This window comes from Embiotoca jacksoni, unplaced genomic scaffold (assembly GCF_022577435.1).
Source record: "Embiotoca jacksoni isolate LCO1_2020_lvr unplaced genomic scaffold, fEmbJac1.0.p SCAF_141, whole genome shotgun sequence".
In the NCBI taxonomy this organism is placed as follows: Eukaryota; Metazoa; Chordata; class Actinopteri; family Embiotocidae; genus Embiotoca; species Embiotoca jacksoni.
Genome location: NW_027185276.1, coordinates 104,927 through 118,188, shown reverse-complemented (window position 1 = coordinate 118,188; position 13,262 = coordinate 104,927). Strand labels below are relative to the sequence as shown.

General features: G+C 48.7%; 2 protein-coding genes across 4 annotated transcripts in view; both read right to left on the bottom strand.

Annotated features, from left to right (window-relative positions):
- kiaa0319 (KIAA0319 ortholog) overlaps positions 1–6,088 on the bottom strand; it is a 14,533-nt gene extending 8,445 nt beyond the window's left edge. For both annotated transcript variants that reach the window (XR_011178218.1, XM_069148417.1), the window contains exons 1-9: positions 5,820–6,088; positions 4,582–4,635; positions 3,856–4,496; positions 3,621–3,744; positions 2,985–3,104; positions 2,715–2,819; positions 2,422–2,569; positions 2,199–2,347; positions 1,834–1,985 (exon numbers count right to left, since the gene is read on the bottom strand). Coding sequence is in view for 1 of the 2 variants with exons in the window: in XM_069148417.1 (XP_069004518.1) it covers positions 1,834–1,985; positions 2,199–2,347; positions 2,422–2,569; positions 2,715–2,819; positions 2,985–3,104; positions 3,621–3,744; positions 3,856–4,496; positions 4,582–4,624 (1,482 nt within the window). In the remaining variant the exon portion in view is untranslated. The remainder of the gene's footprint in view (positions 1–1,833; positions 1,986–2,198; positions 2,348–2,421; positions 2,570–2,714; positions 2,820–2,984; positions 3,105–3,620; positions 3,745–3,855; positions 4,497–4,581; positions 4,636–5,819) is intronic.
- Positions 6,089–7,219: 1,131 nt separating this feature from the next.
- Positions 7,220–13,262, bottom strand: part of dennd4b (DENN/MADD domain containing 4B) — a 38,971-nt gene continuing 32,928 nt past the window's right edge. For both annotated transcript variants that reach the window (XM_069148412.1, XM_069148413.1), the window contains exons 26-29: positions 12,673–12,769; positions 12,425–12,590; positions 12,203–12,261; positions 7,220–10,032 (exon numbers count right to left, since the gene is read on the bottom strand). In XM_069148412.1, the coding sequence (XP_069004513.1) occupies positions 9,887–10,032; positions 12,203–12,261; positions 12,425–12,590; positions 12,673–12,769 (468 nt within the window). In that variant the 3' untranslated portion in view covers positions 7,220–9,886. The remainder of the gene's footprint in view (positions 10,033–12,202; positions 12,262–12,424; positions 12,591–12,672; positions 12,770–13,262) is intronic.

The window sequence follows — 13,262 nt, the reverse complement described above, 5'->3', positions numbered from 1 at the left end:
CCGCCACCTTCCGTCACCTACCGTCACCCACTGCCACCTACCGTCCTCTACCGTCACCCACTGCCACCTACCGTCCTCTACCGTCACCTACCGTCCTCTACCGTCACCTACCGCCACCTACCGTCACCCACTGCCACCTACCGTCCTCTACCGTCACCTACCGCCACCTACCGTCACCCACTGCCACCTACCGTCCTCTGCCGTCACCTACCGTCCTCTACCGCCACCTACCGTCACCCACTGCCACCTACCGTCCTCTACCGTCACCTACCGCCACCTACCGCCACCTACCGTCCTCTACCGTCACCTACCGCCACCTTCCGTCACCTACCGTCACCCACTGCCACCTACCGTCCTCTACCGTCACCCACTGCCACCTACCGTCCTCTACCGTCACCTACCGCCACCTTCCGTCACCTACCGTCACCCACTGCCACCAACCGTCCTCTACCGTCACCCACTGCCACCTACCGTCCTCTACCGTCACCTACCGTCCTCTACCGTCACCTACCGCCACTTACCGTCACCCACTGCCACCTACCGTCCTCTACCGTCACCTACCGTCACCTACCGTCCTCTGCCGTCACCTACCGCCACCTACCGTCACCCACTGCCACCTACCGTCCTCTACCGTCACCTACCGTCACCTACCGCCACCTACCGTCACCCACTGCCACCTACCGTCCTCTACCGTCACCTACCGTCCTCTACCGTCACCTACCGCCACCTACCGTCACCCACTGCCACCTACCGTCCTCTACCGTCACCCACTGCCACCTACCATCCTCTACCGTCATCTACCGTTCTCTACCGCCACCTACCGTCCTCTACCGTCACCTACCGCCACCTTCCGTCACCTACCGTCACCCACTGCCACCAACCGTCCTCTACCGTCACCCACTGCCACCTACCGTCCTCTACCGTCACCTACCGTCCTCTACCGTCACCTACCGCCACCTACCGTCACCCACTGCCACCTACCGTCCTCTACCGTCACCTACCGTCACCTACCGTCCTCTACCATCACCTACCGTCACCCACTGCCACCTACCATCCTCTACCGTCACCTACCGTTCTCTACCGCCACCTACCGCCACCTACCGTCCTCTACCGTCACCTACCGCCACCTTCCGTCACCTACCGTCACCCACTGCCACCTACCGTCCTCTACCGTCACCTACCGCCACCTACCGTCACCCACTGCCACCTACCGTCCTCTACCGTCACCTACCGTCCTCTACCGTCACCTACCGCCACCTACCGTCACCCACTGCCACCTACCGTCCTCTGCTGTCACCTACCGTCACCTACCGCCACCTACCGTCACCCACTGCTACTTACCGTCCTCTACCATCACCTACCGTCACCTACCGTCACCCACTGCCACCTACCGTCCTCTACCGTCACCTACCGCCACCTACCGTCACCCACTGCCACCTACCGTCCTCTGCTGTCACCTACCGTCACCTACCGTCCTCTACCGTCACCTACCGCCACCTACCGTCACCCACTGCTACTTACCGTCCTCTACCATCACCTACCGTCACCTACCGCCACCTACCGTCACCCACTGCTACTTACCGTCCTCTACCATCACCTACCGTCACCTACCATCACCTACCGTCACCCACTGCCACCTACCATCCTCTACCGTCATCTACCGTTCTCTACCGCCACCTACCGCCACCTACCGTCCTCTACCGTCACCTACCGCCACCTTCCGTCACCTACCGTCACCCACTGCCACCTACCGTCCTCTACCGTGACCTACCGTCCTCTACCGCCACCTACAGTCATCTACCGTCTGAGGCCCCTCCCACCGTCGGTACCGACCCCAGCAGCAGGACTCTGGCTGTCTCTGGTCCACAGGAAGTGGACGTCGGTCCGGTCCCCGTCGGTCACTGAGCCTCTGAGGACCAGAGAGTTGTTGGGCAGCGTGAGAGAGTGGCTGCCGCTAGCGTGGGCGACTGGAGGAAGACTTCTGGCTGCAGGATGAAGGACGGACGACTGTTAGCTCGTTAAGACTGATGATAAAACTCGTTAACAGACTGAGGTTGACTTATTGATAGTCCAACGTTAACTTGTTCACACTCAAAAAATGTACTGGTTATCACTCTGACGTTAACCCGTTAATAGTCTGATGTTAACTCGTTAAACATTTTTAACGTTAACTCGTTAAACACGTGACGTTAACTCACCTTCCTGGATCCTGACGGTCAATGAGGCGCTGTCTGTCGCCCCCTCCTGGTCAGACACAGTCAGTCTGAAGGTGTAGCGTCCGACTCGAACACCTGTCACCTTGGCGACAGCCTGGTCCACATCCTCCAGCTTCGACCCCGGAGGACCGCTGGAGGAAACACGTCAGGTGAGTCTACCAACATATTTAAAGTCCTTCAAACATTTAAAGTCTTTCAGTCGCACCTCACCACCTCCCAGTGGAAGCTGCTGACGCCGCGGTCGTCGGTGCTGCCGCTGCCGTTGAGCAACAAGCTGTTCACCGGGAGAAACAGCTTCTTGTCAGGACCCACGATGGCCACCGGACCACGGTTTGACCCTCGGACCTCCGAAACTGAACAAAGAGAGAAGAAACCAGAGTCAATAAAAAAAAAAATCTGGTTTTAATGACACTATAAATATTTATTTGTTAATTTAATACGTCTTATTATTATTATTATTATTATTATTTCCTTCCCCTGCTGCTGAGTTTTCTTCACCTGACTCAGCGGTTGTGGTCGGAGGGTCAACACCGGCAGCTGAGGAGGTGGTGGCAGGGTCAGAGGTCGCGGTCGGCGGGCCGGTGGTGGTTGGTGGAGGTCCAGCTGCAGACAGGAGAGAAGATGCAGAGAAAAATCTGTTTGAACTACACACAGCAAGGGGCGCCGCAGAGCACCACACACAGCAGGGGGCGCCGCAGAGCACCACACACAGCAGGGGGCGCCGCAGAGCACCACACACAGCAAGGGGGCTGCATCAGTGAAACGGACCTGATGTGCGTGCTTCTTCAGAAACAGGCGTCGGTTCTGCGGTGACCGAAGCGTCCAGTTTAACGGTGATGGGTGAAGTCCGCTCCACGGGGTTTCCAACGGACATCAGCAGGGGGCGACCTGCAGGCAGACGACAACATGAAGGTGAGTTTGTTCGTACGTGTTTGTCGTTCAGTTTCATTCTTGTGAACGCAATATTTTAAAAACACCCACAAGGGATTTCTTTAAATTTGGCACCAACATTCACTCGGCCTCGAGGAGAATCTCATTACAGTTTGGTGGTCAAAGGTCAAAGTTCAAGGTCACTGCGACCTCATGTCTTTTCTATACTTATGAACTCGTTATCTAAGGAACACCTCAAGGGACTTTCTTCAAATTTGGCACAAACATTCACTTGGACTCAAAAATGAACAGATACGATTTTGGTGGTCAAAGTTCAAGATCACTGTGGCCTCACAAAACGTTTTTGCCCAAAGCTAGGTGATCCATACACTAATAATGACCAAATTTCACTGATATCGTCATCGCCCCCTGGTGGCTGGTTACTGTTCCAGCACTTTAAAATGATCAGTACATGTTTCTGAGAGTGGATGTCACACAGTGACTGTTGCCATGGTGTTATGGAGGTCCACCTGCCTGTGTTGGTTGTTGCGCTGATGGTCCAGTGGGCTGCAGCTGGAGTCGGCACCGAAGTCCCGCTGTGGTCTAGTTGGGTCGAGACGGTCGCTGGTTCCGGCGACGTAGAAACAGAACTTCTGGTCTGTGAAAGACAAACGTTGTTTCGGTTTAATGTGCAGCTCAGAACAGATTAATCTGTAATAAACTACTCGTCATCGTTATTAAACAGCCTCCAGCTCCGTGGGTCACTCACGGTCGTCTCTGCAGTCGGGTTGGTTGGTCTCCTGGTTCGGTCCTCGTCTCCGCGGCTCACGTTCCCCCCGGAGGAGGATCCACTCGGGGCCACGCTGCTCTCAGGACCCTCCTCGGCCTCTGATTGGTTGAACTTGTCTGTGTCCTTCAAAGTGTCCACCTCCACGCCGGCCCCGCCCCTCTCCTCCGGACTCCCCTCCGAGTACTCTACGTCCAGCATCCCCGGGTCCGGGAAGTCCCGCTGGGGCCCGTCAAAGAGGGCGAGGTCCTTCAGAGCCTCCAGGTCCCCGGGGGCCTCGGAGGAGCGGGACGGGGGCCTCCAGCGGCCGGCGTACGGCTGTCCTCTCACCAGGGACTGAAGCACCAGCGTCTGCGGCGACGTCCTCCGCACGAAGGCGAGGAAGGAGTCGGCGTCGGGTCTCTCTCGTGGCTGACAGTTCTCCCTCTGCTGGCAGCTCAGGACGTAGCAGCGGCCCTCGAACAGCCAGGCCAGGTCGTAGCCGGGCAGGTCGCAGCACGCCGCCACGCACTGCGGCAGCGACGCCACGCCGGGAACCCGCAGGATACCGCTGCTGTCCACCGCCGGGGACACCACGGCCTCGGAGAAGGTCGCCCCCTGCCAGCACTGAGACGCCACTGCAGCTAAAACAGAAACATCAGCTGTGACTGCGGTCACGTGACTGCGGTCATGTGACTGCATACGTGTTTATGAATGTGACTGTTTTACCTTCAAGGCTGTGAAGCAGCAGCAGAAATATTTTCTGCCACATCGTCCGTCAGTCTGAGTCAGAAACAAACACACAGACAGGAAACAGGAAGTTCAACACCGTGAATTCAAACGGAGGATTTGGCTGGAAGAGTCGGAGTCCACAAGTAAATAGTCTTATATATATATAATAGTCTTATATATATATATATAAATTCAAACATCTATGAATATTAAAACAACATTTTTATTTAGAATAATGGTAAGATATCTTTCATACAATTTTTGGCATGGAAATAATTACAGTCCTCCAGATTCTTTATTAAAATAACAAACAAAAAACAAAACATCACAATCAAATGTTAAAAAGATGAATCACTTTGTAAATTTGAAGATATCAGTATCATGTTATGTAAATCCAAAAAAAGGAGAAAACAGCTAAACATTTAGCATGTTTCATATAAACCAGTTAAATACAACGAGCCGAGACCTAAATGGAACCCGGACAGTTTCAGCACCACGCCGCCGGACAGTTTCAGCACCACGCCGCCGGACAGTTTCAGCACCACGCCGCCGGACAGCGCCGCCGGAGCCCCGCCCAGCAGCACGCTGCACTGCGATGGAAAATAAACGCATCTTCACCCCACTGACACCGCATCCACCTGCTGTGTTTGAATATTAATATAAATCAAACATTTGAGAGTTTAACTTGAGCAGCTTCTATAAAAACACATTGCAGCGCAGTTTCTGCAGACTATCCGAGTCTGTGCACATAATGCGCAGCTCGCGCTCCTCCAGATATTCTTTAATCCAAATCCCGTCCAAAAACATTACTGTTAAAGGTTTCCTTCCTAATGAGAAACAAATCAAAGAGGAAAGAAAACTATTTATAACATATTCTGTATCCATATTAATCACTCTTTAATTCGGCATATGTTCAACACTCTAAACATCAAACCCTCCATTAAAATCTTCAACTTTCTCAGACGGTCTGTCGGTGCTGCCCACCAGACTTCTGCACTTGGAATTTCACTAAAACCACGTCGAGTCAGGAAAATGACACACGTGCTGATAAACGGCCCCGAAACGCGCACATACTGATGGAAACCCGACTTTAAACGGTGTGTCTGGTTCTCACAGCTTTACTTACATGAGGGAGTAAAATTGATGGATTTTTAAATGGAGTTCGGCGCTGACAAGGCAGACCGCAGACACAATCCTCGCTAACGTCTGTCAACAAAACGACGCCATTTTTTCACCTTTTTCCACTTTGAGGGCAAAAAGCGGCTTCATGTCTGCAGATGAGACGAATTCCGTCCTCTTCGTGTCGTCGGTGTCCGTTTGAACGACCTGAACGTGAGCGGTACCGTTAACCCACCTGGTGTCGGGCCACGGCTCTCCCGGTCCTCCCAGCGGCCCGGTTCGGCCTCACTGGTTCCCCGCAGCGGTACCGGTCCGTCCCACAGGTGACATACTGGAGTCACTGGGTGGGGTTTCACTGGTCACACCGGGATTCCGAGTCTCTGCCGAGAAAACACGAGCAGTGTCGAGTCTGCGAAAACGACGTGCCTAACATCCGGTCTTCACTTTCAAAATAAAACACGAAACGAGCCACTGCAGTTGATCGTGTAAAATAGAAAATGAAAGCGTCATTTCAGCGGGATGTCATCAGAAGTTATTATGTAGGTAATTTATACCAATCTGTAGTTCAAATAAGTGACGAAGCACTTTTCTTTTTCGTTTTGAAAATTTGTATTTGTTTGGCCAGATTTTTCTGTAAAAGCTAAATCCAACATGTTTCTACATTATAGTGTAGTTTCAGAATACTTTTACAACCATGTTTATCTGTCCCTGTTTGCACTTTTAGAGTAAACCTGTATTATGTTATTTTGATTTTATTTCCCTGACAAAAAGAGATATAATTATTCAGAGAACAACAATATTTCTTAAACAATATGGGAAAGACAGTAGGAATGAATAAATACAATTATTAGCAAAGCCTGTGGATTAAATTTAGCACAATGAGATTTCCCAAAATATCCTTTGGCAACTGTTTTTAAAATCTTCTAGTTGAAAAGCTATTTTTGTATGTTACAAACTCTAAATCAGAGGAAAAAAATAAATGCAATTTTGTTCAGGAGAAAAACCTGCAGACTCAAATAAACTTTTTTTTGGTGGCTCATTCTAAAGTTTTTCATCTTTTTTGGGTCATTTTATATTTTTACTTTGTGATTTTCCAACAAATTTTTACTCCAATGAAATCAGAGGATCTGCACACTCTGTGGGCCCACTTGAAGCCTCCGGGCCCCGAGTCGGTGCAAAGACATCCATTCCTGTATCGGCTCAAATACAACTTACCTGAACAAACCAGTTTCAGACAACATGCAGTATATATTAAATATACATATAATTGACATCATCGCTGTGTGAGTCAAAACTTAAAACTATGACTTCATTCATGTTCTATCTGTGATTTATATACTTCATTACATCACTGTTATTTCTCCTTTGAGTTCTTAAGATGCTTAAATTTTATTTTGAAGGGAATATCTGATTTAAACCTGTATGGTAACTGGATGATATTAATGACAAATAAATACATATAAAATAATGAATGAATGTTATTTTTCTCCTTTAGAAACGAAGCAGCACGCGGACGTCTCAGCCTCTACGCTGACTTTTATTTTTTGTGTTTTCTTAAAAAAACAAAAACAACAGAAATCACAGCCGGATATAAATTACAACAGCAAACACAATAATCAGTTTTAAATACACTCGTCTCGTCTGACTGCAACTCACTCGACCAATAAAACACCCAGAAGTCAGAGGCTGAATCGGCTGTTTGTTTGAGAGGCTGTTGACGACCTCGTCGGTCGGATCGATCCTCAGAGTCCTTCGCTCACCGACTCCTCGGCAGACACAAACAAACGATCACAGATCAATAAAAGTTTCAACAGCAGACGTCTACAGTCGATGCTTCGTGTAAAATGAGTTCGCAGAAACACGCTCGGTATATTCAGGACTGCTCATCGTCCTCTGATCCGTTCGTCTGGTGACACTTTGCTGCTTTCATGAAGTTATTGATGAAAATAATGAAACAGAAACGGATCGATCACGGAGCTGATCGGACGCCTGATCGATCACGGAAGAGCAGACGAACTCACTGAAACTACAGTTTCCATTCAGTTACTTTTGTATGAAGAGTAACTTAAAAAAAACAGTGCAGCCAAAGTGTGTAATACACCTGCCAGTCCACCAGAGGGCAGCGTGTGGTGGTTCGAATCTGCGAGGAAAAAACAACGCAGATTTCTTTGAAGAAATGTTTTCATAAACTGAACCACGATTTATTTTCCTATATGTCACCACATGGTTTTGCTTTCGTAAACGTAAATATGTGGTTTTGTGTTCCTGAACGTAATCGCGTGGTTTTTAACCTAATCGTGACCATGTGTTTTTCACGCTGCCCTCTGGTGGACTGGAGGGTGAATTACACACTTTGCTGTGATAGCTAACACGTGTTAATGTGTTTATATTGAATTAATAAAATCTGAGTGTGACTGAACTCGACAGGACGTGAAGTCTCTGGTTTGAAACCCGGAAGCTGCTGCCGAGGTGCCGCGGAGCAAACTGTTGGTTACTCTGCCAGTCAACAACAAACAAACAAACAAACAAACAAACAAACAAACAGACGGACAGGAAGGTGAACGTGCATCAGGTCGGGTCACACTGAGCATGCTCCACAGCGCTCCGCCCGCTGAGCGTCTGGTTCGGGACGTGAAGATCATCACGTTTAATAAATATGATTTTATTGCTTTATTGTATAAATTCCAAACCGTTCGTCCCACAGCAGATGTGAAAAAAACACGTGATTAAAAGAAATCCACGTCACTTTATCGCGCAATCTTGTGACCTCTAGTGGACTGATGGGGAATTACGCGCTATTTCGAGCAGCTGCACGAATTACGGTCATTAATATTATGACATTTTAATTTTTTTTATCAGGAAGTTGTGGATCGACAGATCGTAACGAGTTTCCATCCTCCGGTTTTTAAAGAACATTTTCAGGTTGTGCATAAAAATATGAACACCGGAGGAAGGAAACACACGTTTGTTAAAGTTTGAGCCACATCTGGATGGAAACAGCTGCAGATCATTTCTGATAACAGCTGGAGTCACTTTTAATAATATTTAATAACGTTATCAGACTGACGTTTTCCTTTGAAAATCTCTGATCCTGAATCAGACGCTCAGAGCTGAAGACTGAGGTTTTCAAAACACGACACGGTGTCCGTTAAATCCTCCGGAACATTTTCTGCAACTGAGTCCTGGTCTTCATCACGTTATTGCACCGAGTCTCAAATAACTTTATCTACACGTCATCGTACAGATTTCACATCTGATGAGTTTCACATCTCCAGCTGCTAACAGTTCGGACGCAGGATGTTTAAGACTTTCTTCTTCTTCCCCTCCATCGACCCCAACATCCTCCCCGCCAAAATAAGATCTTTGTTCAAACAGGAAGTTGAATTTTTCCCTCAAAGCTGACGAAAAAAAGAAAGCTGGACGTCCGGAAGGAGGTCCAGGTCCTGAAGGAGGTCCAGGTCTTTAAGGAGGTCCAGGTCCTGAAGGAGGTCCAGGTCTTTAAGGAGGTCCAGGTCCTGAAGGAGGTCCTGAAGGAGGTCCAGGTCTTTAAGGAGGTCCAGGTCCTGAAGGAGGTCCAGGTCCTGAAGGAGCTGATGGATCTCTTCTGGACTCTAAACATCCTGTTGATGAAATCATGTTATGATGTTTTGGAGGGCTGAGTCTTCTTCATCATCTTCTTCATCTGACTTTTCTTCTTCTGGGAAACGTGGACGTTGCAGCGAGCAGTGTCAGTTTAATCCCTTTTTTTTTTCTTTCTGAGACTCGACGCGTTCCAAACGGTGAAATGTGGGATTCTGACTTTTACAACCACTTTGATCATGTTAGAGAAACGGTTTCAACCCTTTCCGACCTCATCGAACGACTTCCTGGAGGATTTCCTGTTTCTACAAACAACATCAGACCTGCGAAGCTTCTTCTTCTGTGGTCGTTTTAATCCTAATAAAATCTCAAACGGAGAGAAGAACTCCTGACCAGCTCCCTCGGTTGGTTCCCTCAGACGCTCTCGGACCGACTCAGGAGGTGATGGAGGCGAAGAGCAGCTGGTTCAGACAGAGGAGGAGGAGGAGAAGGAGCGTGTAATTCTGATGTCCACCAGGAGGCAGCAGAGAGGTGAGGAGTGCAGGCGGCAGGTGAAGGCAGCAGGGCCCTCTCCCCCCAGAGGGACAGAGGGGTTAGAGGTCACTCAGCACTCCAGCGGCGGGTGGAAGCTGCGTCTGCAGTCCACCGCTTTGGGGCTCGGAGGCTGAGCTCGCTTCCTCCGGAGCTCCTCCCGACTCAGAGTCCCGCTGAGACGCGAGTACGCCGCCTTGTACTTCTTATCGAAGGCAGCTGGAGACGGACAGAGAGATAGATCATTATCAGGACATGGTGTTAAATCATGAGAAGGATCAAGAGAAGGATCAAGAGAAGGATCATGAAAAGGATCAAGAGAAGGACCAGGAGAAGGATCAAGAGAAGGATCAGGAGAAGGATCATGAGAAGGATCAGGAGAAGGATCAGGAGAAGGATCAGAAGAAGGACCAGGAGAAGGATCATGAAAAGGATCAAGAGAAGGATCAAGAGAAGGATCAAGAGAAGGATCATGAAAAGGATCAAGAGAAGGATCAGGAGAAGGATCAAGAGAAGGACCAGGAGAAGGATCATGAAAAGGATCAAGAGAAGGATCAAGAGAAGGATCAAGAGAAGGATCAGGAGAAGGATCAAGAGAAGGATCAAGAGAAGGATCAAGAGAAGGATCAGGAGAAGGATCATGAGAAGGATCAAGAGAAGGATCAAGAGAAGGATCATGAAAAGGATCAAGAGAAGGATCAGGAGAAGGATCAGAAGAAGGACCAGGAGAAGGATCATGAAAAGGATCAAGAGAAGGATCAAGAGAAGGATCAAGAGAAGGATCAAGAGAAGGATCATGAAAAGGATCAAGAGAAGGATCAGGAGAAGGATCAAGAGAAGGACCAGGAGAAGGATCAGGAGAAGGATCATGAGAAGGATCATGAAAAGGATCAGGAGAAGGATCATGAGAAGGATCAGGAGAAGGATCATGAAAAGGATCAAGAGAAGGATCAAGAGAAGGATCAGGAGAAGGATCAGGAGAAGGATCAGAAGAAGGACCAGGAGAAGGATCATGAAAATGATCAAGAGAAGGACCAGGAGAAGGATCAGGAGAAGGATCAGGAGAAGGATCATGAAAAGAATCAAGAGAAGGATCAAGAGAAGGATCAGGAGAAGGATCAGGAGAAGGATCATGAAAAGGATCAAGAGAAGGATCAAGAGAAGGATCAGGAGAAGGATCAAGAGAAGGATCAAGAGAAGGATCAGGAGAAGGATCATGAGAAGGATCAAGAGAAGGATCAAGAGAAGGATCATGAAAAGGATCAAGAGAAGGATCAGGAGAAGGATCAGAAGAAGGACCAGGAGAAGGATCATGAAAAGGATCAAGAGAAGGATCAAGAGAAGGATCAAGAGAAGGATCATGAAAAGGATCAAGAGAAGGATCAGGAGAAGGATCAAGAGAAGGACCAGGAGAAGGATCAGGAGAAGGATCAGGAGAAGGATCAGGAGAAGGATCAGGAGAAGGATCATGAAAAGGATCAGGAGAAGGATCATGAGAAGGATCAGGAGAAGGATCATGAAAAGGATCAAGAGAAGGATCAAGAGAAGGATCATGAAAAGGATCAAGAGAAGGATCAAGAGAAGGATCATGAGAAGGATCAGGAGAAGGATCAGGAGAAGGATCAGAAGAAGGACCAGGAGAAGGATCATGAAAATGATCAAGAGAAGGATCAAGAGAAGGATCATGAAAAGGATCAAGAGAAGGATCAAGAGAAGGATCAGGAGAAGGATCAGGAGAAGGATCAGAAGAAGGACCAGGAGAAGGATCATGAAAATGATCAAGAGAAGGATCAAGAGAAGGACCAGGAGAAGGACCAGGAGAAGGATCAGGAGAAGGATCAGGAGAAGGATCAGGAGAAGGACCAGGAGAAGGATCATGAGAAGGATCAGGAGAAGGATCAGGAGAAGGATCAGGAGAAGGACCAGGAGAAGGATCATGAAAAGGATCAAGAGAAGGATCATGAAAAGGATCAAGAGAAGGATCATGAGAAGGATTAGGAGAAGGATCAAGAGAAGGACCAGGAGAAGGATCAGGAGAAGGATCAAGAGAAGGATCAAGAGAAGGATCAGGAGAAGGATCAAGAGAAGGACCAGGAGAAGGATCAGGAGAAGGATCAGGAGAAGGATCAGGAGAAGGATCAAGAGAAGGATCAGGAGAAGGATCAGGAGAAGGATCAGGAGAAGGATCAGGAGAAGGACCAGGAGAAGGACCAGGAGAAGGATCAAGAGAAGGATCAAGAGAAGGATCAAGAGAAGGATCAGGAGAAGGATCAGGAGAAGGATCAAGAGAAGGACCAGGAGAAGGACCAGGAGAAGGACCAGGAGAAGGATCAGGAGAAGGATCAGGAGAAGGATCACGTGCTTCATCCTGGGAGTCGGTCAGACTTACCAACGTGGTCTTTGCCCATCGCTGCCAGAGTGAGGAAGAGGAACTCTCTGTACAAACTCCTGTCGACACAAAACACACAAACATTCACTGATGAACAAAATAACAACAGACAGCAGTCATGAAGGTTCTGATGATGGTTCTCTGTTGTGATGAAGGTTCTGATGAAGGTTCTGTGTTGTGATGAAGGTTCTCTGTTGTGATGAAGGTTCTGTGTGAGCTCACCTTTGGATCCTCGGAGAACCGGGCTGTTTGGACAGCGTGTCCAGGAAGAGCGTGACGGCCTTGTGGACCTCGTTCATGCCGACCCAGCGCAGCACCTCCTCCAGGAAGGAGAGGGTGAATGGGTGGTTGTGTCTCCGCCAGCTGTGGTTCCTCATTGGGACGCCACCTGGTGGAGGAGGAGCAGAATCACAGCTGGAGGGCTCCTTAAAAGTTCTGGTATCGGTCGGTGTGAACACGGTGTGTCTTACTGTGGATCCTCCAGAGGACATAGAGGGGGGGCCACTGGTCCGTGTCGGGGGTCAGGGTGTCCCAGAGGAGGCGGACCCTCACTTCTGTGTTCTCCGACTGAGAAACATACAACACACATGATGACGGTTTACATGAGTAAGTACTGAGTGAAGATGTTACCTGAGAGAAGGTGTTACCTGAGAGAAGGTGTTACCTGAGAGAAGGTGTTACCTGAGAGAAGATGTTACCTGAGTGAAGATGTTACCTGAGTGAAGATGTTACCTGAGAGAAGGTGTTACCTGAGAGAAGATGTTACCTGAGAGAAGGTGTTACCTGAGTGAAGGTGTTACCTGAGTGAAGATGTTACCTGAGTGAAGGTGTTACCTGAGAGAAGATGTTACCTGAGTGAAGGTGTTACCTGAGTGAAGATGTTACCTGAGAGAAGATGTTACCTGAGTGAAGATGTTACCTGAGAGAAGGTGTTACCTGAGAGAAGATGTTACCTGAGTGAAGATGTTACCTGAGAGAAGGTGTTACCTGAGAGAAGATGTTACCTGAGTGAAGATGTTACCTGAGTGAAGATGTTACCTGAGAGAAGATGTTACCTGAG